General features: G+C 39.0%; 1 protein-coding gene across 2 annotated transcripts; it reads left to right on the plus strand.

The window, feature by feature from the left end:
- Window positions 1-550: 550 nt before the first annotated feature.
- On the plus strand, window positions 551-24,675 carry ARMC1 (armadillo repeat containing 1). 2 transcript variants are annotated; one of them, XM_055432028.2, is made up of 7 exons: window positions 551-734; window positions 5,480-5,700; window positions 7,824-7,915; window positions 17,331-17,520; window positions 21,240-21,356; window positions 21,443-21,517; window positions 22,489-24,675. In XM_055432028.2, exons 2-7 carry the CDS (start codon window positions 5,518-5,520, stop codon window positions 22,678-22,680), a joined length of 849 nt encoding a protein of 282 aa, XP_055288003.1. In that variant the 5' UTR covers window positions 551-734; window positions 5,480-5,517; the 3' UTR covers window positions 22,681-24,675. The 2 variants fall into 2 exon arrangements, with proteins under 2 accessions (XP_055288003.1, XP_088700577.1); XM_088844451.1 differs by lacking the exons at window positions 551-734; window positions 17,331-17,520 and having other exon boundaries at window positions 5,488-5,700.
- Window positions 24,676-24,939: the final 264 nt, after the last annotated feature.

Consider the following 24,939-nt stretch of genomic DNA (forward strand, 5'->3'; position numbering starts at 1 on the left):
TAGTCTCTTTTTCCTTACCCCCCCCCCCCAAAAAAAATCGTTCCAAAAAGAAGCTTCCATTTAAAACAAAACAAAACAAAAAAACCTGTCCTTTGCAACCTTTGCGCTAAGAAGCCAGTGCAAATGTTCTTAGGCAAAAACAAAAAAATTTGAACAGATTCTGAATTAAGACCCACAGAAGCGAATAAAGTATCACAAAACTGCTTTACTGGAACCGAATGAGTTGTTTGAGAAGTAAATCTCAATTTGAATTGCTGAAGAAAGGGGCGGAGAGGGGCCTCAAGCGCCGGAACTCTGGGAATTGTAGTCGGGAAACTGCGAGGGTTTCTCCTGGGGAGTGAAGTTTCTTTGCTTAGCGCTTAATAGACGGAGAGTCGTTTGGGCCAATTCACTCTTTCTGGGGTTCTCGTTGGATCCTCCGGTTTAACACTTTGGGTATTTCCCTTGGTCACCAATGAACGCTTTAGTCTAAGAAGGCAGTTTCTGATTGGATAGCTTTATCCTCGCTTTGGAATGGTCTCAGCCAATAGGAGGGCAGAAACGGCGGAGGTGTTTGGGTCATGAGGGAGAGTCCGTAGAGCTTTTCCCCGCCAGCGTCCTCGCTTCTAGGCTTCAGAAGTCAGCTTGGTCGTTTGTCGTCGCTCACCCTGCCACGCGCCTCTGGGTTCCTCTACCTCATCGTCGATGTGGCCCTAATGGTGCGGCAGGCTGTGGATTCCTAGAGCGCTGGAGTGGTATGTAGTGTCCGGGGAAGGCAGACAAAGCGGTGGGGCCGGGAAGGCCGCAGAATGCGGGCCCCTGCACCCAGGCGGCGAATCTTCCTGGGCGAGGGTGCTCTGCCCACCTTCAGGTCAGGCAGGACCCAGAAGTGCGTCCCTCCAGGCTCTGTAGTGTCCTGCTCCCACGTGTCCTGTGAAAATGATCGCTTTGTTCACTTCCTCCCCGTCCTCTGCGCGCCAGTTTTTACAAACCCTAGTTTAATTACTATGATTATTTTGACCCTAGCAGCATTAATGGGTGTTGTCACTTCATCTCTCCAAGGTAATTCTTTGGCAACTTTCTATTAGTTTTGTGCCCACGCTTGTCTGTTAGGGACAGAAGGAGGTGGTTGTGTTCAGCTTCATTCAGGCGAGCCCAGCGTTCACTTCTCTGTATTTTAAAAGCTGTTCTTGGGGGCACTTGTGCATACAAGCAGCTCCTTTCGTGTGTGTACCCTGACACTTGGCCTTTGAGAATCCCCACAGGATCAAATACTGTTCTTGTTTGGCAGTTGCTGGTACTCATCACCATGCCGAGTTCTTATTTTCTTTGAACCTGACAACCACTCAGGATTATTATGAGAGGAAGCTGAGGCTCAAAGGTAGGAACCCAGCTTCTCGAATAGTTACAGTTAGGTGGTAGCAGAGGGAAAGCCAGATCTGATGTCAATGCCTGAGATTATTTAAAAAAAAAAAAAAATTAGCTGAATGTGGATTTAGGGTGTGGGTGTGTTTCTTCCACAGTTCTGTGTATTTATATTTAACTTTGCATATGAGAGTTAAATACATCTTCAAGTTGAGTGGTACATCTTGGCTGAAAGAAGACAGTCTTTCAGGCAGCTGCCTAGCTACAGGTGCTTCACATCTATCACCTAATTCCTGGTTTTTGTGGTTCCCTGACTAGCAGGGTAAAACTCACCTGGGAGAAATACAGATGTCAGGCCTCACCCCACCTACTGAATTGGCTTTTTTTAACATGGAATCAGACTGCTTGTTAAAGTTTGGGGTGCATTCACTGTCTTATGATGATTTGTTTGTCTGAATTGAACTAAATGAGAGAAAGGAAAAGGTATGCCTTGTGTTATTGCCTACCTTTTCCTGGGAAGATCCGAAAATTTGTGCCATCTCTTTATCGGTGGACTGATACGGTTGAAAGTCTTAACTCTTCTGATATTTTCCTTCATCTCAAAGGAATAGGGGAGGCTCACTGAAACTGAGTCATTCCCACTGAGTGGTTCTCTAAGTACTCTCTAGTTGAGAATGGAGGGTTCAGGTTCCAAGGCCAGTGTTGTACACCAGAGGCCATCACCCAGCATATTTGGTTCTTAAATGTGGTTTCTGGACCTTTGGTCCAATGGTTGGTTCTGCAGTTTTGGTTTTTGGATACGGTTTGTGCTGGTGACAGCACATAAAGCTCATTCGTAAGCTGATTTGTAAACAGGGATGTTCATGCTGTTGATAATAGAAGCACCTAAGAGGCAAACCCTTTAGTCTTATATGTATTCAGTCTATAGCTTTAAAAAAAAAAAGAAATTCTTTTTAAAATTGCCTGAGTCACTATATTTTCATTTTGAGAAAACTATCTGCCAAGTACTATCCTGTTAAGGCCTTGTTTTCTCTTAGTCTTATGTTTTGCATCTGCTTGCAAACTTCAGAAATTTGACTTATCAATTTTTTTTCTGGGGTATGATATTTTAACATATGTTAAGAGTTAAAGATCCTTAGCACTGGTTTAAAGTTGCTTAGAAGTTATGTCAGTACCATTTTTTGAATAACCGTATTTTTAAAAATTGATTTTTGACTCATTGTAACTTAAAACCATTATTTTTGTTGAGCATTTAGAGTGTGCTGAGTACTCTGAGCCTTTTAGTGTGTATTGTTATTTCATTTGGACAATATAGCATTTGCTCAAATTAATTTCATTTTACATATGAAGAAACTGAGACAAAGAGTTCAAGTCATCTGCCTAAAATCACATTTAACAATGGGTGGAGCCTGAGTATTGACTCACATAGAACCTGTGATTGGGTGTATAAATGGCTTTCTTGGGAGCAGTATCTCTTGACCACCGCCCCTCCGGCCCCTGCTATGGCTTTACTCTATATCTTTGTGTATTTCAATACTTTGGAAGGCTCTAGCTGTTTATTACCTTCCCTCTTCCCACCCCCGCCAGTCCCCAAATAACTTTAGTATGCTTTCTGGAGTTACAGAATAATTTTGTTCCCAGCCCACCTCCCCCACTTGGCATTGTTTTTGGAATTAGCATTAAACTAACTGATTAATTTGTGGTAAGTATTTACACCTTTATATTCCTCCTAATAAGAAATATACTGTGTAATTTGGTTAATGGAAGTTACTATTTTTAACTTTCTGGATCTGTGAAGATTATTCCTTGATATATTGTATTTTGGCTTGTATGTGTTTATCATGTTACATTATCTAGAAATCTTGTTTACTTTTGTGGGAAAAAAAGATATGCTGGGTTTCAAAGGAAGGTATGGGAAGTGGAAAGACCTGACCAGTTTAGGAGATAGTTATTGTTCAGTTGCTCAATCATGTCCAACTCTGACCCCATGGACTGCAGCACACCAGGCTTGCCTGCCCTTCACTATCTCCCAGAGTTTGCTCAAACTTGTGTCCTTTGAGTCAGTGATACCATCGAACCATCTCATCCTCTGTCACTCCCTTCTTCTCCTGTCTTCAGTCTTTCCCAGCATCAGGGACTTTTCCAGTGATTTGGCTCTTTGTGGCCAAAGTATAGGAGTTTTCAGCTTCAGCATCAGTCCTTCCAATGAACATTCAGGATTGATTTCCTTTAGGATGGACTGGTTTGATCTCCATGTTGTCTAAGGGACTCTCAAGAGTCTTCTCCAGCACCACAGTTCGAAAGCATCAATTCTTTGGTGCTTAGCCTACTTTATCGTTCAGTTCTCACATCTGTACATGACTACTGGAAAAATGATAGCTTTGACTAGATGTACCTTTGTTGGCAAAGTGATGTCTCTGTTTTTTAATACGCTGTCTTGGTTTGTTATAGCTTTTCTCCCAAGGAGCAAGCGTCTTTTAATTTCATGGCTGCAGTCATCGTCCATAGTGAATTTGGAGCCCAAGAAAATAAAGTGTGTTTCTGTTTCCATTATTTCCCCATCTATTTGCCATGAAATGTTGGGACTGGATGGCATGATCTTAGTTTTTGAATGTTTTAAGCCAGCTTTTTCACTCTCCTCTTTCACCTTCATCAAGAGGTTCTTTTAGTTTCTCTTTGCTCTCATTAATGTGGTACCATCTGCGTATCTGAGGTTATTGATATTTCTCCAGGCAGTCGTGATTCCAGCTTGGTTTTCATCAAGCCTAGATAAGATTTTAGCTCAGTTCTATACTAAGTAGCTTTTGTCACCTGGGGCAAATTATTTAAATTCTCGGAGACTATTTCCTTATCTGTCAAATGAATGACCTCACCTCAGATTCTGTTTCATTCTTCTGAGTATGGTCCACCCAGAGATGGACAGATGTGCTTGGATTTGGTTCAGATTCACCCTGATCTCCCCGGGCTTCCCTTGGGGCTCAGCTGGTAAAGAATCTGCCTGCAATACAGGAGACTAGGGTTCAGTCCCTGGGCTGGGAAGATCCCCTGGAGAAGGAAATGGCAACCCACTCCAGTATTCTTGCCTGGAGAATCCCATGGACAGAGGAGCCTGGCGGGCTACAGTCTATGGGGTCGAAAAGAGTTGGACACGATTGAGCGACTTTCACTTTCACTCTGATCTCCCAAACTCCACTGTTCTGAGGCACAGGGCACGGTACCCTTCTTGGTTTCTGTGTTTATGACCTTCTTTGACTCTCTTCTTTCCTTAGAGGATTTTATCTGCTGTGATCTCAGTAAGCTTGGTTTTGTTCACAGATGAATTAGAAAAACAGCTGTCAACTAGCAGCTTTTCCCTGAGACACTTAGGCTCCAGTAGTATCCTAGAGGAAGAAAACACTGGCAGTGTTACACTTAGCAAACTGTTTTCAGTTGCTGTTTTGTCTGAATCTTTGTGACCCCATGGACTGCAGCATGCCAGGCTCCTCAGTCTGCAACTATCTCCCTGAGTTTGCTGAAATTCATGTCCATTGAGTTGGTGATGCCATCTAACTGGGTCATCCTCTGCCGTCCCCTTCTCCTCTTGCTCTCAGTCTTCGCCAGCATCAGGGTCTTTTCCAGTGAATCGGCTCTTCACATCAGGTGGCCAAAGTATTGGCTTCAATATCAGCAGCTGTCCTTCCAGTGAATATTCAGGTTGATTTCCTTTAGGGTTGACTGGTTTGATCTCCTTGCAGTCCAAGGGACTCTCACGAGTCTTCTCTAGCACCAGAGTTTGAAAGCATCAGTTCTTCAGTGCTCCTTGAGAAGTGTAGGAAGGGTTATAAACTTGAACTGTAAAGATCTTATTTATTGTGACTTTGGTGTTAAAATATGTATTGCTAAAAAAGAATTTATTGGAATCATGAAAATGATATATGTTCTTTAAACATTGTGCACACATAAATAACTTTTTTTAAAAAAAGTTAGACTTTCTTATGTTCATTTGACTGTGTTCCAGACTGTGGAATTGCTAGTTCTTAAGTTTTTTGTATGGTTTAGAGACACCTATTTCTTTCTGAAGGTGTTGTGATTATGATGGTTTAATAAATGCTGTAAAACAGTAGCCTAGAAATGATTTTGCCAATCATTTCTACAGAACTTAAGAAGATTTTGTCCACGTGTATGGCATAGAAGATGAATTCGTCGTCCTCCACCATGAATGAGGAACCTGATGCTCTCTCTGTAGTTAACCAGCTCCGAGACCTAGCCGCAGATCCTTTAAACCGACGAGCCATTGTCCAGGATCAGGGATGTCTGCCCGGCCTTATTTTATTTATGGACCATCCCAACCCCCCTGTCGTCCACTCAGCTTTGCTCGTAAGTTGCCTACAGTAATTTTAGTCTCAGTGTTATAATTTTGCAGTTAAAGAAAATTTGGAAAAATAGCAGATGACATGGTAAGAAGTTAAAAAGTGTAGCAGATACTAGTGTGACTATGTTTCTGTATGTGCAAACATATGAATGTGTATAGTCCTCTTATGCAAATGGTAGGATATAATATTGTTTTTACTCTTGGCAAAAATGGTAGCATAGTACCTGCATGGAATGTTCTGCAACTTCCTTTTTTCAAGGAAGAGGAAGAAATCTTAAGGATTATATCAATACAGAAAGACACTCAAAGAGGCACTTAGGTTTTGTTTTTGTTTTGTAACAACTTTAAGATTAAATCACAGACCTTGCAGTTTACCTACTTAGAGTGTGCAGTTTGGTGGGTTTTACTGTATTCGTAGTTGCGGCCATCACTACGATTAATTCTAGAATGTTTTCATCATGTCGGAAAGAAGCTCTGCTCTTTCTCTGTTGCTCCTTAACCCCCCGCGCCCTTTCCCTAACAGCCACGACATTCTATTGTTTTCTGTTTGCAAATGTCTCTGGCAAAAGTGTGTGTATATTTTCTATATAAATAGAATCATAGAGTATGTGGTCTTTGTGACTTGTTTCTTTCACTGAGCATAATGTTTTCAGGGTTCATCCACATTGTACTATGTGTCAGTACTTCATTTTTTTTTTAAGCCTTTCAATTTTTTAAAATCAGTTTTTGGCTGCACTGGGTCTTTCTTTGCTGTGCACGGACTTTCTCTAGTTGCAGCAGGTGGGATTCTCCAGGCAAGAATACTGGAGTGGGTTGCCATGGCCTTCTCTAGGAGATCTTCCTGATCAAGGGATCAAACCCGTGTCTGTTATGTCTCTTGCATTGGCAGGCGGGTTCTTTACCATTAGTGTCACCTGGGAAGCCCAGTTTGGTGGGTGGGGCTGAAAGTTGCCACCCTCTAGTCGTTTGGTCTTTCTAGTGACTAGTCCTAGCCTGAGGCCATCAAGGGGCCCCAACTTCCCTCCCTTCTTCCACATAAACTGAACCAAGTATAGTCTAAAGGACCGCTTCAAACCCCTGTCGGAAAATTCCAAGGTTTTTAGGAGCTCTGTGCCAGAAACTAGATGAAGACCAAATGTATATTTTTAAATTATATTGTTTCATCCTAACCTCCCCAACTCTGCTCTCTGCCTGCCTAACTGGGCAAGACCACCGGCCTTCACTGGGCTCCCCTCGTCGTGCAAGTAAAAATCCAGGTAAAAGGAGTTATAGGAAAGATAGGAGATTGCAGTCAGAGCCAGGTTGCTGGGTTTGTGATTTCATGAATGGTACCATTCCTGGTGATGACCAAGCACTTCGGAGATGTTGTGGAGAGGACTGGTAGGAAATGTGAAGGTCAGTGGAGTGACAGGGCCCTTTTGGATGGTGTAGTCCACAGGGATATTCCCCTGCGACTCAGGTACTGAACTCTGCAGCACATGAGAGAGGAGGAGGTCTGTGGAGCAGCCCAGTCCCCCAATAATCAGCACGTGAAGGAAATGTGCAAAAATGTACTTCAAATCTTAAGAAAGAAGCATCCTAGAAAAGTGAAATTCACAAAATAGAAATCTGTGAGAGTGAGTTCATATTTGGCTTTTCAGTTAAAAACAGGAAGAAAAAAAAGGACGTTTTAAAAGTGAATTATAAAGCTAGAAACCACCCATTCCATAAAGGGGGTTGTATGTTTGGTCCCTCTTGGTAGTTGTTTTAATTAATATATAAAAAGCACCTAGGGCAATGATGGCTACTGGGACTGCTTTCTGAAATCAATTAATGGAATTTAGTTCCTTGTATCTTTGTTAGGATGAAGTGAAAATAAAACCGGAACATCCTGATTTTGACCTTGCAGATAAGTTGGGAACCTTTGTTTCTAAGAGCAGATTTAGCTCCGTCAGCTCAGAATTACTTCTTTTCCCCTAGAGGACTGCTCTGATGATCACAATTAAGAATTTCCAAACACTTCAAAACCAATTGATTCTAAAAACAAAAACCTATTTTTCACTTTCTTTCCTCTTGCAGTCAGTGAGCACAGGGTTTCACTTTGAGTTGTCTGGACACGTGAATTAACCTATTCCTGTTTTTGCTGTAGGCTCTTCGATACTTGGCAGAGTGCCGTGCCAACAGAGAAAAGATGAAAGGAGAGCTGGGAATGATGTTAAGCTTGCAAAATGTTATACAGAAGTAAGTACAGTAGGTAGTATCTCCTAGTGGCGTAGAGAAGTGGATCATGTTATTTTACTGAAATTGGTATTCTAAAATGAAGGCATAGCTTTGTAGGTTATGTGGGTTATATGTCCAAAACTGTTCTGATGGGCAGTGTTCTGATTATTCTTAAACACTGATATTAACAGTAGTCCTTACGAAAATGCCCAGATTTTATTTAAAATGTTGATAACACATTGTGCTTATGGATACTATTTCTTCTAAGAAGAGAAACTCCTACCTTATATGAGGTTTTGTGAAGTATTTATTGATTTGCTAGTAGAGCAACACAGTGACATTTGAAAATATGCAGTGTTTTAGTACGTAATTCTTCTGTTACTCCATCTAAGTCTTACTCAAAAGAACCTTGATCTGTATCATGACTGAAGGGGCTTTAGGTGAGATTTTCCTTAGCATCATTGAGAGGTCTCTTAGAGATTGAGAACCATTTAAAAAATTTTTTTTAACTTATTCGGCTGCACCAGGTCTTAGTTTTGGCGTGTAGACTCTTTAGTTGTGGTAATGTGAACTCTCTATTTGTGGCATATGAGATCTAGTTTCCTGACTAGGGATTGAATCCCTGCCCCCTGCATTGGGGTGTGGAGTCTTAGCCACTGGACCTCCAGAGAATTCTCAGAGCCATTTAATTTGAATTTTAGCAAATGGGTGTTTTTTTAAGTGTACCTTTCATCTTACAAAGATTTTCGTATTCATCATCTTATTTTGCTATTTGAAATGTGTTGGATAAATTTTATGGGTAAGAAAATTACAGAGAGGTCAAGTTTTTTATCTGTAGTCCTTCGGCTGTGTTGCCCCTGGGGATGTCCGGTTCTCAGGCCTCACTGATTTCCTTGTAAAAGGATAGAAATTGAAGATGAAGTGTTTTGATACTTCTAAGTGTCTGAAAGCAAAAAAACTATGTTTTCTGAGACTTTATCTTCATTTACTTTGTATCTTGATCTTACCTAAGACATGATTGTCTTTAAGACTGTAATAGGTAACCATTTAATTTACTGGCTTTTAAAATTTGCTATTTCTTTGGCTTGAGCATTCACAAAATTTCTGTAATGCTCACAAAATATCTGTAATTCCCAAACACTATTAAATTATATCAGTGGCAAATCTTCCAGACTGACTTCCAAGAAACTGCATATTTTTTCTTAGTGTTCTTGGCTTCTAGATAAATTTTATTTTATTAATAGTGTTTTTTTTAATCGAGCTACACTGAGAGGTACCTTGATCTTTGATAATGACAGATTAGAACCTGAAGGGTTTTTATTTATTCAGGTGATCAGTTAGAAATAAATATTAGAAAATATTGACTGGGATTAATTTTATTAATCATTGCCCTTGATTTGAGGTCAAAGTGCTTGAGGATTCAGTGGGATATCTGTATAAAAATGCTCTGTAAATTCTAAACTGTTATATAAAATACGAGGTTGTATTCTTGTTCCTAGTAGGCTTTAATTCCATATAATTAATTATTTTTAACTGGCATACTCTATGAAACAGTAAAAGGATTAAATGTAATACGAATGCTTCTGTACGATTATTTTATTCACACGATGAACTTAAGATTGTGTATTCTTTTACCAGGTTTGTTTATTGAAGCTGAAAATACATGGTACAAATTTTAAAAATGTAAGAAATGAAAATTTCTGTTTATTAAAGCATACTTCAAATTTGAATTTTAGAGCAAGATTTAGAGGCACCATAGATTTAACCTATAACAGTTTCTTAGCTTGGTTGGCTAAGGTTGTGATACGTATATATGTATGTGTGTATATGTAAATGAGAGATCCGTCTATATTTTTTATAAACATTCATTTGGCTTCATCGAGTCTTAGTTTGTGGCCTGCCAGATCTTGAGTCAACTCTTACTTGCAGAAAGTGGGATCTAGTCCCCTGACCGGGGATCAGTATCTGGGAGTGCTGAGTCTTAGCCACTGGACCACCAGGGAAGTCCCTACTAGTGTCTTTATAGGAGAAGAGTTGTGTCGGCTCAGGTTGTTATCTTGCAGTATCTTCTGGGAGGAGAAAGGGGCGACAGAGAATGAGATGGTTGGATGGCATCATCGACTGAATGGATGTGGGTTTGCGCAAACTTCGGGAGCTCGTGAAGGACAGGGCAGGGTGCTGCAGTCCACGGGGTGGCAGAGTCAGACATGATTGAGCGACTGAACAACAACAAATCATCTGGGAGGGAGATCTTGAGATGGAGTTAGAACTGGAAGAGCTTACTATGAGATACGGTCTGTAAAGATAGAAGGAAATGAAGAAGGATCCGACTGTTGTCTTTAGATCACAACGCAGACCTGACCTCTGTTAAAGGAAAGTGAAGAGGAAACTGAGTGGGACCAGAAGAGTCTCAGGCTGCAGTGCAGATCTGACAGAAAACTCTGGAGGGAGGTGCAAAGCCAGGGCCACCCTGTAGATGAGTCTTGCACTGGGCAGACCTGGCCAGGCCCTAGTGCGCCCACTGCTTGGGTCTCCCCGGGAGGGGTCAGGCCTTGGATGGTGTGCTAGATCTCAGGGCCACTGTTACTGGTGGCTCTACCACTCTGCTTCGTACAGCCGAAGGGCAGGCTTCTTAAAGGGAGATCCAAGCAGTGTGTCTTCATGGTTGCTACAAGCAGCTTCTATTTTTAATACAAATAAAAGTATACTTTTTTGGACAGTGTGGTGATCGTTGCTGGCTCCTCCAATAGTAAAACGAATGCACATTCATTGCATACGCCATTATAATTAAGTCCTATACCCTCTCAAAAGTGGAAATACAAGGTAATAATTTTTATATATGTTTTTCAGCTCATTTGGCCAGTGGAGATCGCAGATTTGAAGATTGCCTTTCAAGCTTTTTAAAAGTCACCTCTGCTTACTGAAATAATCATTTTAGAAGTTTATCAGTGAATGTTACCAGAAGGCTGATAAAACTGTGTTTTGGCCTGTCAACATGTAAGGCTGTGAAGTATTAGAATCAGGTTTTGGTTCAGCATGTTTCACTGTGGTGTAAACTATCTATCTCATGGCTTGAACATGATTCTCTCTTTTTTAAAATAGATTGCTTTGGCTTTTTATTTTCTCATTTACCTTTTTCTTTTTGGTACTTGTGTTAAATATTCTTAAGAAATCAAAGTGAAAAGTTTTTATCATATAGAGCAGGGTGAGTTTTATATATGCATAATTGTTTCGACATTGTAGACATATGTTCTTTAGACATTATTCTGCATTTTCATACCTGTGTTGCCAGATACAGATGACTGTCACTCTTCCATTCTTTTTTTTTTTTAATATTTATTTATTTTTGACTGTTCTGGGTCTTCATTTCTGTGCCAGGGCTTTCTCTAGTTGTGGTATGTGCAGGGTTCTCCCTGTGGAGCGCCAGCTCTAGGCATCGGAGCTTCAGTAGTTGCAGTGCGTGGGCTTGTGGGGCTAGTTGCCCTGAGGCATGTGGAATGTATTCAGAGCAGGGATTGAACCTCTGTCCCTTACATTGGCAGGTGGATTCTTAATCACTGGACCACCAGGGAAGCTCATTCTTCCTTCTTATATAGATCATCTTGGTGAGCCATAGCATAGGAGCACATATAATATAGATATCCTAATTGTTTTCATTGATGTGGCTGCCCTGTGACATCCAGGCAGTCAGGGTGGAATTCAGATCAGTTTCTCTCTGTTGAGCAATACTGAGTTAGGAGGAGATTGAGCTGTGATTCTGTGAATCTGTTTAATTCAGGAAGCGGCCGAAGGATCTCCTCATATCCCAGTAAGACCATGCAGAACAGAGATCTTTTGTGGCAAGCTGCTACTTCATACTGACCGAAGAGGAATCCTGTCTTAAGTGATCAAAGAGAAAACCAGAAGTCAGAAGAAGGTGGGGAGAGTAGAGGTTGTTCTTACCATGAGAATCAGGGAAGAATGTTTTATAAAATAGAGAAAATTATGCATCTTATAATTTCTGTCCTTTAATCACCAAATTATATTTTGCTACAGAATTTTGTGGAGATTTAACATGTTACTCAAAAGCAGGTTTGACTTGTGTTTAGGTCACTTTGGTGCTTAGAGATCAGCAGTTGGATTGGCTTCAGTCATTGTGTTCAGTTCTTCAGTTGTGAAGAGAATTTTAAGTTCTCTGTCACTCAAAATGAATCTGGTATTGTGTTCTAACTTTAATTCTCCATAAATGAAAACTCATCGTTAGTGGTTGGAACCTGTTTACATTTTATTTTTATTTTTTTAATTAAAAAATCTTTTTTACGTTTTATTTTTAACCCTGAATCTCTGTGAAGAAAATTTTCAGCATATCAGTTTAGGAGAACATCTAAATTCAGTTTAAGACATTTGTTAATTAGTATTTCAGGAGTAATACTTCTGATAGAAGATGGATTTTATAAAAGCATGTGTGAATATCTCACATGAAATATGCTATAAATAAGTCACTTTAATAAAACGTGGCATTTCAACGTCAAAGTATCTCATTTCATCTGGAGAACTTCCTAAAATTCTAGATTTTGAAACAGTGCCATAGTAATGGTGGACTATCCTTGCTAAAATCCTGGATGAAAAATATGTGCTTCATTTCTTTATGCTTTTTCCTGTGTTCTCTCTTTTTTTTTTAATATTATTTAAAAAAATTGAACAGGACAGGTGAACCAGATTCATGACTCACTTTTTGTTTTCTTGTGATTTTTGAAAATGCTGCTCCATTTTTGCCTTGATTTTTATGTGACTTGTACAGAACAGAGGCTGGCAAATTTTTCCTAAAAAAAGAAAAACCAGATAGTAGTAATTTTAGGCTTTGTTGGGCTCACAGTCTGTGTTGAGGTACTCACCTCTGCCCTTGTGAGTCAAAACAGCCAGAGAATGATACATGAGGGGCTGTTGCCTTAGGGTCATAGTTTTCATGCCTTTGGACTTCATTGTTACTAAACAGAGCCGTTGACTTTCTTCTTAGAAGCCTTAAGTTAGGATTGTTTCTGTGTCAAAAGATAGAGGATGGTTTTCTGAGTTGCCTAAATATTCCAAAAACAATTTTTCTTAGTGAGCAACACAGGAAAAAAATAGTAAAACCAACTCCTAAAGGAAAAGTTGTGAAGTTTTTCGAAAGATGATAGCAAGCCTTCTAATACTGAAATAGTATTTTCATTGCTTTCATGAAGTATATGGAAGTCTTATCTGGCTTTTATAGGTAATATAAAATGTTATTTGCAGCATCAAATCATCTGAATTGCTGTTTATGATCAATAAGGAAATATATCCAAAATGAAAATTATTTTTGATATATAATAAAGATCAGAGTTCACCTTTCAGTGTTTTATGAGTAACATTTTGAGTGTTTTTAATATAGATAACTATTTAGAAAAAGTGGTGAAGGATCAGTATACTGCATTATGGAATAGTAAATTACTGAGAGCAGAATTCCAGTTATTTGAAGTTTTTCAAGATGGTCTTTTTCTTGGATGTCCGATTTTAAAGACTGAAGAACTAAATCCAGGGCATTAATCAGCTCTTTCAGTTTTCACTTGTCTAAAAGATTAGGGCAATTAATACTTGTTTAATTATACAGTCTTTCTTACACTTATGGCCAAATGTACCACATAACTCTGGACTTCTTGTACGTGAATGTTTTAAATCATAGTATTTGAATGGTAATTTTTTTTTTTTAAAGACTAAATTACTTGCTTCCAAATCTGTAGATGATCTTGACTTTTTCTTTCTGGTTTTAAAAGCATTTTTTAAAAATAAGGGGAAAAAAGGAAAATATTCATAGTTTATTGAACAGCAACATACATATAGATATTTGTGATACTTTATATAGTGCCCAGATCAAGAAGTAACTTAATTTTTACTTCATTTTTGCTTATATGCTTTTGCAGAGTTCATTTTGCCTAAGACAGAATTTTACTCCGTTTTAAGAGAGTGTCTCTTAAACTGTGTCTCTTCAGACTGTGTCTGAAGAAACAGTCTGTAACTGTTTTATAGGAAGTGCAGCAATAAAATTAGTCCTATGAGGTATACCAGTAGAACAAGCTTCAAAACAAAGTGAGACCATCATGTTGATTTTATGATATTATTATTTTAAAATCTTTTGGTTTTAAGTAGATAGAAATTGAAAATCTTCCAGAAAGGAATTTATTACTATATGAAAATGATGAAACTTGAAACTATGAAATAAAGGAAGTTAAAAATGGTGGTGGGAGTATTTATTTTATACCAGCTTCTCAAAGGGGTTAGTAGAGCCATTTGTTTAAGAACTCATGCTATCTAGTTCTAGTTCCTGTTCTGCAGAACAGAAAGATAATAATTTGATATTAGTCTTTTAATGGTTTGGTCACTACTGGTTGGTTGCTGCTGCTACTGCTGCTAAGTCACTTCAGTCATGTCCGACTCTGTGTGACCCCATAGACGGCAGCCCACCAGGCTCCCCCGTCCCTGGGTTCTCCAGGCAAGAACACTGGGGTGGGTTGCCATTTCCTTCTCCAATGTGTGAAAGTGAAAAATGAAAGTGAAGTCTCTCAGTCATTTTCGACTCGTAGCGACCCCATGGACTGCAGCCTACCAGGCTCCTCCATCCATGGGATTTTCTAGGCAAAAGTACTGGAGTGGCTTGCCATTGCCTTCTCCGACTGGTTGGTTAGGAAGCACATAAAAAAGTTCTAGAATAGTGTGTGTTTAAAAAGTTTTATGAGATAGATCATTAGATAATCTCCTATAACATGTCATGATGATTCTCTTATTTGATGCAAATACGTAAAAACAGTATTCATGGTAGAGAGGAAAGACATTTTTTTAAAAAAATTTTAAATTCATGGTGCTTCTTACCCAGGTCCTTGAACTTTTTACAACTTCTGGTTGGCTAGTATTCAAAATACCTCACAACTGCAGTGACCTGTGAAACAGCTATCTGAAAAGTGCTGAGACATCTCCTAAAAAAATAGTCCTTTTGGTAGCTTCCTGGAATACAAAGCCAAAATCATTCAAGGTAATTGATCTCTATGGTCAATAGTAGCCCAGAAAAACACTTGGTATGGTAAGTTGGGACCCTAGAAAACTGCCAGAGTAGCACCCCAGGAGTTGATGGTCTGTGTAGCTGAAGTGTGTACAGTCTGAATATCAGGAATGAAGTATTCCCACTCATCCAGTAAACAGATGGATTACACAGAAGTTTGTTAGGCTCTGTGGAAGGGATGGAGAGAATATATCCCTGTTCTTGAAGAGAAATGGAAAATTTTGATCAGTAGTGTTAAGTACAAGCATAGTACTTTGGATGCAGAGGAATGAATATGGGTGCTGGGTTGAGGAGGCTTCATAAAGAAGACGGTGGTTGAGCTGAGCCTTCAGGGATACAGTCAAGGTGAAGCTCTTCTGGCTGATGTTGGTAAAGCTGAAAGGGGACAGATTGTAAAATCCTTGGGATGCATGTTACAGGGTTTGAAGTGAAGTGAAATGAAAGTTGCTCAGTTGTGTCTGACTCTTTGCTACCCCATGGTCTATATAGTCCATGGAATTCTCCAAGCCGAATACTGAAGTGGGTAGCCTTTCCCTTTTCCAGGGGATCTTCCCAACGCAGGGATTGAACCCAAGTTACAGGTGGATTCTTTACCAGCTGAGCCACAAGGGGAAACCCCCCTAATTGAGCCCAGGTATGGAGGGATTGGGGGCAGGAGTAGACGGGGACGACAGAGAATGAGATGGCTGGATGGCATCACCGACTCGATGGACATGAGTTTGAGTGAACTCCGGGAGTTGGTGATGGACAGGGACGCCTGGCGTGCTGTGATTCATGGAGTCGAAAAGAGTCGGATGCGACTGAGCGACTGAACTGAACTGAACTGATAGGTGAAATGAGGATTATTTTCTTAGTTATGTGTACTTACTGTTTATTCAATTTAATTAATAAGAACCATTAGATCTGTGCTTCCAGTTATGGTAACCACTTGCAGTGTGTGGCTATTTAATTAACAGTAAATAAAATTGTTTAGTTTTGCTTGCCACATTTCAAGTCCTCAGTAACCACAGGTGGTGAGTGGACATTTCTGTCAATGTCAAAAGTTGTGTCGGACAGAACGGCACTGGACATTTATGTGAGGAACCATAGTAGGATTGAAAATTTTATGAAAACTGTTGCCTGGGTTGTGGTTTAACGATATGTACTTGCTTTGTAAAAGGTACATAAAATTGTAAATTGAGAAATGGTGTTTGTTTTTACTCACAAATCCCTGTATTGAAATAACATATAAATGATCCTCTCCTATTTTGCTTTTTCCTTTTGGATTTTTAGGTGTTATATTTTTTTGAAAGTTAAACTGAGTGTTGAATGTTAGTGTTAATCCAGAGATATGTTCAATTCAGTTGCTCGGTCGTGTCCGACTCTTTGCGACCCCATGAATCACAGCACGCCAGGCCTCCCTGTCCATCACCAACTCAAACTCATGTCCATCGAGTCAGTGATGCCATCCAGCCATCTCATTCTCTGTCTTCCCCGTCTCCTCCCGCCCCCAATCCCTCCCAGCATCAGAGTCTTTTCCAGTGAGTCAGCTTGTTGCATGAGGTGGCCAAAGTATTGGAGTTTCAGCTTTAGCATCAGTCCTTCCAATGAAAACCCAGGATCGATCTCCTTTAGAATGGACTGGTTGGATCTCCTTGCAGTACAAGGGACTCTCAAGAGTCTTCTCCAGCACCACACCTCAAAAGCATCAATTCTTCGGCGATCAGCTTTCTTCACAGTCCAACTCTCACATCCATACGTGACCACTGGAAAAACCAAAGCCTTGACTAGATGGACCTTTGTTAGCAAAGTAATGTCTTAGCTTTTTAATATACTGTCTAGGTTGGTCATAACTTTCCTTCCAAGGAGTAAGTGTCTTTTAATTTCCTGGCTGTAATCAGCATCTGCAGTGTTTTTGGAGCCCCCCAAAATAAAGTCTGACACTATTTCCACTGTTTCCCCATCTATTTCCCATGAAGTGATGGGACCAGATGCCATGATCTTAGTTTTCTGAATGTTGAGCTTCAAGCCAACCTTTTCACTCTCCTCTTTCACTTTCATTAAGAGGCTTTTTAGTTCCTCTTCACTTTCTGCCATAAGGATATCCTGATTTTTTTTTAGTTGACTTCCTGTTTAACTAATGATTTGTTTAAATGTGTTTTTATACCACTCTAGTGATGAGTTTTAAATATTGATGAACCATGGGTTTAAATTGGAACTAGAAAACTATTATAGACTAGATGCTTTTTCTGCATTATTGATTATTCTGGGATTCACCAGTATTTCTTTCAGATTGAGCAAATCATCGGAATGAAGAAAATAAGGTTTTGCAAAGTTGAGGAATAAAATTACAGAATCAGTAAAAATGACAAGACTACTTTGCTAATTTACGTGTTTCTTTTCAAGGTCTACAACTCCAGGGGAAACAAAACTGCTAGCCTCTGAAATCTATGACATTCTTCAATCTTCCAATATGGCAGATGGGGATAGTTTCAATGAAATGAATTCACGTCGAAGGAAAGCTCAGTTTTTTCTGGGAACTACAAACAAACGTGCCAAAACAGTGGTTTTGCATATAGATGGTCTTGATGATACGGTAAGACTTGTATAAACATGGGATTCATAACATGGGAGAGAGAACTCATGTTAACTGGTTACCTCAGTGTCACCTGCTAACAATCTTCAAGAATAAGTCCCAATACCAGTATTTTATTCTGTTAACAAGGGGCATTTTATGCTTAAATGGGGGTCAATTAATCAAATATGTATGCCCAAGGGGTCAATTAATCAAATATGTATGCCCTAAGAATATGACTTCAAAATATGTGAAGCAAAAACTGACAAAAATGCAAGGAGAAATAATCAAGCTCCACCTAGAGCTGGAGACTTGAATACTACTCTCCCAGTGAATAGAACAAGTATACAGAGAATTATTAGGAACATAGAAAACTCAAATAACTCTAACAACCAACCTAACCTAATTGATATTTATAGGAAACCCTACTCAGCAGCACGATAGTGTTTATTCTCCTTATATGCACAGGAAACAGTGATGAAAACAGTCCATATTGTGTCACATGAAACAAGTCTTAAAAGAATTAGAACCAAGCAAAGTGTATTCCTTGCTCACAACGAAAAGCAAGTTAGAAATCAATCACAGGAAGATATCTGGAAAATCCCCCAAATATTTTAGGAGTTTAACGTTTCTAAAATAATCCATGGTTCAATGAATAAATGAAAAGAGAAACTCGGAAGTATTTTGAATTAATTAGAATTTGGGGGAAGCAGCTAAAGCAGAGTTTAGAAAGGAAATCATTAGCACCAGATGAATATTACATACAAAAAGGAAAAGGCCTCAGTGACTGAACCTTCTACCTTAAGAAACTAGAAAAAGAGCAAAGTAAATCCAAAGTAAGCAGAAGAAACAAAAAAAGCAGAAATCAGTGAAATGGAAAACCAGAGAAAAATCAGTGAAATCAAAAGCCAATCTTTGATATGATCAATTAAATTGATAAACCTCACTTATCATGAATAAAAGGTCACAGATTTATCAATATCAGAAGTGAAGGAACATTGCTATAGATCCTTTAATATAGACATTGAAAGAAAAATAAGTGAATTTTTGAATAACTTTATGCCAGTAAATTTGATAATACAGATGAAATCTTGAAAGACGGATTGCCAAAGCTCACTTAAAAAGAGATGGATAACCTGAATGAATAGCTCTGTGTCTGTCAAAGAAATTGACTTTGCAGTTAAAAACCTTCCTATAAAGATATTCTGGTCTCAGTGTCTTCATTGGTGAATTCTGTTAATACCAGATGTTTAAGGAAAATGTAATACCAGTTACACAGTTTTTAAAAGTACTGTTTAGTAGTTGTACACTGTTGATTTTTCTCAACTCCTTCTACCTTGTCGGCTTTTAATATTAGGTGCTCAAGGTTTCTTTTAATTATAGTGTGTATCTTCTATTTGTGTCTATATTTCACATGGACAGGCACTCTGTAGTTGGACCTTTTTAAATTTTAATTCTAAAAATTTCTACCTTTGATCAGGAGTGCTGGAGTCATTCACCATTCATATGGTTATTGGTGTGTGTGTGTGTTAATTGCTTCAGTCACCTCAGTTGTATCCAACTCTTTGCACCTCCTTTGGACTGAAGCCCACCAGGCTCCTCTGTCCGTGGGATTCTCCAGTCAAGAATATTGGAGTGGGTTGCCATGTTCTCCTCCAGGGGATCTTCCCGACCCAGGGATTGAACCGCTGTCTCTTAGGTCTCCAGCATTGGTAGACAGGTTCTTTACCACTAGTGCCACCTGGGAAGCCTGATTATTGCCGTTAGCACTCACTCCTTCTGGCCCCTGGTAACCACTGATCTACTTCTGTGTCTATGGATTTTCCTCTCCTGGACATTTCATGTAACTGGAATCATACAGGATGTGGCCTTTAATGTCAAGCTTTCCGTTAGCGTGATGTTGTCGGGGTTCCTCCCTGTTGTATCATGTGTCAGGGCATCATTCCTCCCTGTAATATTCCATTGTATATGGCATTTTGATTAATTCATCAATTGATGGATATTGGCCTATTTCCACCTTTTGTCTTTGTGAATAATTCTGCTGTGAACGTTCATGTACAAGTTTTTGTGTCAATAAATGTTTTCGGTACTCTTGGGTATATTCCTAAGGGTAGAATTGCTGGGTAATATGGGAGCTTTATGTTTAGGTTTTTGAGCAACTGCCCGACTGTTTTCCACGATGGCTGCTCCATTTTACACTCTCTCATCAGCAATGTATGAGGAATCCACTTTCTCCACATCCTCGCCAATATTTATTTTCCATTGTTAAAAAAAAAGCTATTCCAAGGGGTGTGAATGGTATTTTATTGTGCTTTTGATTTGCATTTCCCTAATAACAATGGTGCTATCTTTTCATTTGCCTATTGGCCATTTTTAGTGGTTGACTATACCACTAAGTAGTATTTAGTGTTTATTGTATGCATCTTTATTATAGATTTTCTCTTTTGGAAAAATATTCATTCTTTGCCCAATTTTTAAAAAAAATTAAATTCGTCTTTCTATTTTTGAGTTCTGTTAATATCGTGCATTATTACATCAGGTTTATTTTTGTGTATTGAACCAACAACTCTTCATTCCTAGTTCCTAGTTGGTCGTGGTGCAAAATCTTTTTAATATGGTTCTAGAGTCAGTTTGCTGGTGTTTTGTTGAGGTATTTTGCATCTGTATTCATAGAGGATATTGGTTTGTAGTCTTTTTTTTTCCCCATGGCTGTCTTTGTCTGGTTTTGGTATCAGTGTTATCCTGGCTTCATAAAATGAGTTGGGAAGTGTCTGGATGAGTTTGTGAAGGGTTGGTGTTGATCTTTAAACATTTGGTAGAATTCACCAGTAAAGCCATGTGGTTCTGGGCTTTTCTTTGTGGAAAATGTTCTGATTATAAATTCAGTCTCTTTAATTGTTCTGTACTTCATTCATACTTTCTTGTCACTTTACAGGGTTTTTTTTTTAAGATTTTTAAGGAATCTATCGTTTTGTTGAGGTTATCTAATGTGTTAGGCATACAGTTGTTTATAGTGTTTGCATATCCTTTTTTGGGTAAAGTTGGTCATAATTAATTCTTTCATTCCTGTTTTTAATAATTTGAGTCTTCTTTCTTTTCTTGGTCAGTCTAGCTAAAGTTTTATCAAGCTTTGTTACTCTTTCTGAAGAACCAACTTGTGATTTCATTGATTTTTCTCTATCCCTTCCCATTCTCTATTTCTTTTTTTCCCTACTCTAATCTTTATATTTCTTTTCTCTGTTTGCTTTGGGTTTAGTTTGCTCTTCTCTTGTTTCCTACAATGGAATATTAAGTAATTGGTTTGTGATTTTATTTTATTTTGATGTCATTATTATAGCTATAAATTTCCCTCTAGGCACTACTACTGTCTTTGCATCCCCTCAGATTTGGTATGTGGTGTTTCTTATCATTCATCTGAAAGTATTTTCTTATTTCTTTGGTGATTTCTTGCTTGACCGATTGGTTATTTAGCAGTTTAATTTCCATATATTTCTGAATTTTTCAAATTTCCTTCTGTTAAGGCCCATGTCTACCCCTTCTGCAAAGACCCTCAAGTTTTCCTAAACTTAACTAAAATACCACCCTTTATGTGCCTTTAAATATGCGATTGTAGAATTAAAATAGACACGTTTACTTTCCCTGTTCCCTACTTTCTCCCCAGTGTTACTTTATTCAGTGTTTGCTTTATTGCCATTCATTATTTTACACATTTTAATAATTGTTTGCCTTTACTTTTTCAGTCCCGGAGAAACCTGTGTGAAGAAGCCTTGTTAAAAATTAAAGGCGTTATTAGCTTTACTTTTCAAATGGCCGTTCAGAGATGTGTGGTACGAATCCGTTCAGATCTAAAAGCAGAGGTTGGTAACTCAAATGGCTAAAAACACTTGAGGTTATGGGTAAACACATCCATGTTCAAAAGTGTTGTCTTTTTATCCTGGCCTAGGCTTTGGCATCAGCAATAGCATCAACCAAGGTTATGAAGGCTCAGCAAGTTGTGAAGAGTGAAAGTGGAGAAGAGGTAAAAGCTCTATTTAGTTTGCTTTCTGCTTGACTCTTTCTCAACTATTCCTTGGGGCTGGCAGATGGCTAGTATTTCTTGACAAATAGCCGCTGAGTATGTCGGAATGTGGCAGAGTCAGATTATCTTGGTGTTTCTTGGTTAACAGTTAATACTTCTAGAAATATGGAGAGATATTTTGTAGATTTCAGACTATTCTTGATGTCAGTGGAGGTGTCTTGGTGATTGTATGTGGAAGGAAAGGATATGTGGTTTCTTTGCATTGGTTTTTAAATACTTTCTAACCTTAATTGGTTTTGCCAATCCAAAAAAATTAAGATCCAGTCCCATCATTGGGCAAGTATATTCAGTGAAAATCTTTGCCTCTTGCTGCTGTTCACTAGCTTTGTGATAAGGGAAAAGATTCTTTAGTTCACTTGAGTTCCCAAAGAAAGGGTGTTCATTGACCCTTTAGGGGCCCACTGCAGCCAGATGTTTGTTTTTGTCCTCTTGAAATCGACAGAAGTGTTAATCACTCAGGCGTGTCTGGCTCTTTGCAACCCCATGAACTGTATAGTGCCCCAGGCTCCTCTATCCATGCATGGGATTCTCCAGGCAGGAATACTGGAGTGGGTAGGCATTCCCTTTTCCAGAGGATTTTCCAAACCCAGTGATCGAATCCAAGTCTCCTGCATCTCCTGCATTGCAGGCAGATTCTTTACCATCTGAGACACCACAGAAGTTGAACATTTATTCCTGGAGCCTCAGGAGAAAAGCGTGAGAATTTTCACGTGCAGTTCTTCCTTCTGTGCCTACATAGTGCTCTTTAATTGGACTTACCTTCAGACAAGAAGAAGATACTTTGCAAAGGAATGTAGCCTCCGAGAATATGGTGATGAGAACGAGAAGTAAAGTTGACTTTCAGTGTGTGACATGCACTTCCATCAGTTAGGTCGATTTTGTAATAACTCTTCACGTGTTCTCTGTATCAGATGCTGGTCCCATTCCAGGACACGCCTGTGGAGGTAGAACAGAACACGGAGCTGCCTGACTACCTGCCCGAGGATGAGAGTCCCACGAAGGAGCAGGACAAGGCGGTGTCCCGGGTGGGCTCCCACCCGGAGGGCGGAGCTAGCTGGCTGAGCACAGCTGCAAACTTTTTATCCAGGTCGTTCTACTGGTGACTTCCCTTTGGGGCTCAAGGACTGTATAAGCGAACAAGGGGCCAGTTTTCCATTGTCATGGTGAACTGTCAAGTGCAATTTGCAGTAAGTTATCATGAAAAGTTTCTAGATCCCATGATTGAGAATGCTGCATTTTACATTCTACCGGACATTTTACCCCACTAAGTGGTAAAAGGGACAGAGGCGACAGGTGGAGTTGCTTTGTTAATGAAGGTATTTTGGTCTTGTTGTCCTTTGTTTAATTGCCTCACTTCTTTAAAAAAAAAAAAAAAAGGGTCCACTGTTAAACCAAACATGTATTTGTGCAGCTTTACATTTTATTTGACATGAAGCACGTGATTAGGAAAACTCGTTTTTCTCAAGCTTCAGGACCTAGAAGATAATTTTTTTTTCTTTTTAGCTCAAGTTGTGCATGAAGTACTGAACACTTTTCTCTGCCTTTTCTCGTGAAAGATACTTGCTTTGGTACTCTTCACTGAAAGTGGAAAGCATTTCTTGTTATTCCCCTTTTGTGCCTTTTTTTAATTTTGCCAACCATGTTTATGGACAAGATGTTACCAATGACATTTGTGAATCAAAACATATTCTTTGGAACATAGCAGTCCCCCTAAGACTACAACTCTATGAAAACTTTGCAATCTTACTTGTTAGTTTTTAAAGGTTAACACAAAATCCGTTGAGAAGGGAACATGTATATCAGCTAAGTGTTAGTGGAGACTATTTGAATGGGACCAAATATGGTTCTAGTTGAGTACTTCCTGCTCAAGTCTGGTTTATATCAGTTCTTGAGAATGATGTCCACCCTAATATTGGGAGTGACTGTGGATGGTTTCTAGGCCTTACTTTATGATTACGCACTATCCTCTGCTAGGGGGAAAAAAAAATTAGCGAAGAACTGACAGACTTGAAAAATGGCACGCCTATAATGCCACAGTGCTACTTGGTAGAGTCCAATCTTAAAACATGACTTGTTTGGCAGATGCCTGTTCATTAGGTGTTTCCTTATATTGCCTTTTGTGAATTTATTATGAACACGCAGTTTCTATTGAATGAAAAGAAAACAGACTCCAGTTACTGCTTATAAAGAAATAAAGCCAGCATTTGTCCGTCCACTAGGTTCTTATGTTCAGTCAGGAGAAAAAAAAAAAACAGCACTTCAGTGAAGATAAATGAATACAAATATATATACATATATATATATTTTTGGTAGATAAGAGCTAATTACATATATGTAACGCTTTAATTTCTGAAAATACTTGGCAACTAAAAATTTTCTTTGGGAAAGCCCACTGACTCCAGATAAATTTTAATGCTAATATAATTAAAAACTGAAGGAGAACTAGGAGGAAACTGAAAACTTTTTTCATCCATGTTATAGAGCTGCTATTTTACTACTTGGAGAATGTGATGTGAAAATTGGACCCTGAAGGGTGTCCTTGCATTTTCATTGCTTCTCTTTCAGAGAAAAAACTAAAAGCATCCAGTGTCACTGGAGAAAAAAATTGTAAAATAGTTCACCAACAAAATCTCAAGTTTAGGAATATTGTGACCTATGGAGGGAGGGGTGTTGAGGGTATGGAGAGGGATTACTTTTTTCATCTGGGCTCTGAGTTCAGGTGATGCACACAACTGAAAATATAAGCTTTCAGGGCATGTATTGCTCTAAATGCATATTACATCTTGCTGCCAGACCAGATGTGTTTAAAAAAAAAAACACACACAACAAAACCACCTCCTTTCTATAGCCATTGAAACAAAGTTTACTGTTCTAACCAGTCTGTATTTTATTTTGCATTGCCACACATCTGCTTATTTAAGAAACAACATCCCTTTGGTAGTAGTGGTTCAGCACAAGTAGGTATTACAGCTTGATGTGTGTGTTCTAATTCTCAGTGTTCTTTGATTCCAGGTCTTATAGAGCAGTTAAGGCAACTGTAATGGCATTTTTTGGAAATACATTGTAAAATAATAAAAGGTGACATAATTAAAATTGAATGGATGTTGCATTCGTGTGGTATAAGCATTACTGATTACTGCAAAGCCTGTTTGTATTCACAATGCCTGGCACCTTCTCCTAGTGCTCTGCAGGTGTGTTACCTGACTAATTCCCGGGCATCTTCCATTCATCTCCTTCTCAGCAGCACACCTGCCTTTCCCCGCATTTGGATCAGTGCTCTTGTCATATATGCATTGTAGTGTGTGTCACATTAGATTAAAATGGTGTGTACCAGTGTCTTTCCCCTTTGAGAACCAAGAAAG

The sequence above is a fragment of the Moschus berezovskii genome, chromosome 16 (assembly GCF_049115385.1).
Source record: "Moschus berezovskii isolate FMDL1 chromosome 16, NW_MosBer_1.0, whole genome shotgun sequence".
In the NCBI taxonomy this organism is placed as follows: domain Eukaryota; kingdom Metazoa; phylum Chordata; class Mammalia; order Artiodactyla; family Moschidae; genus Moschus; species Moschus berezovskii.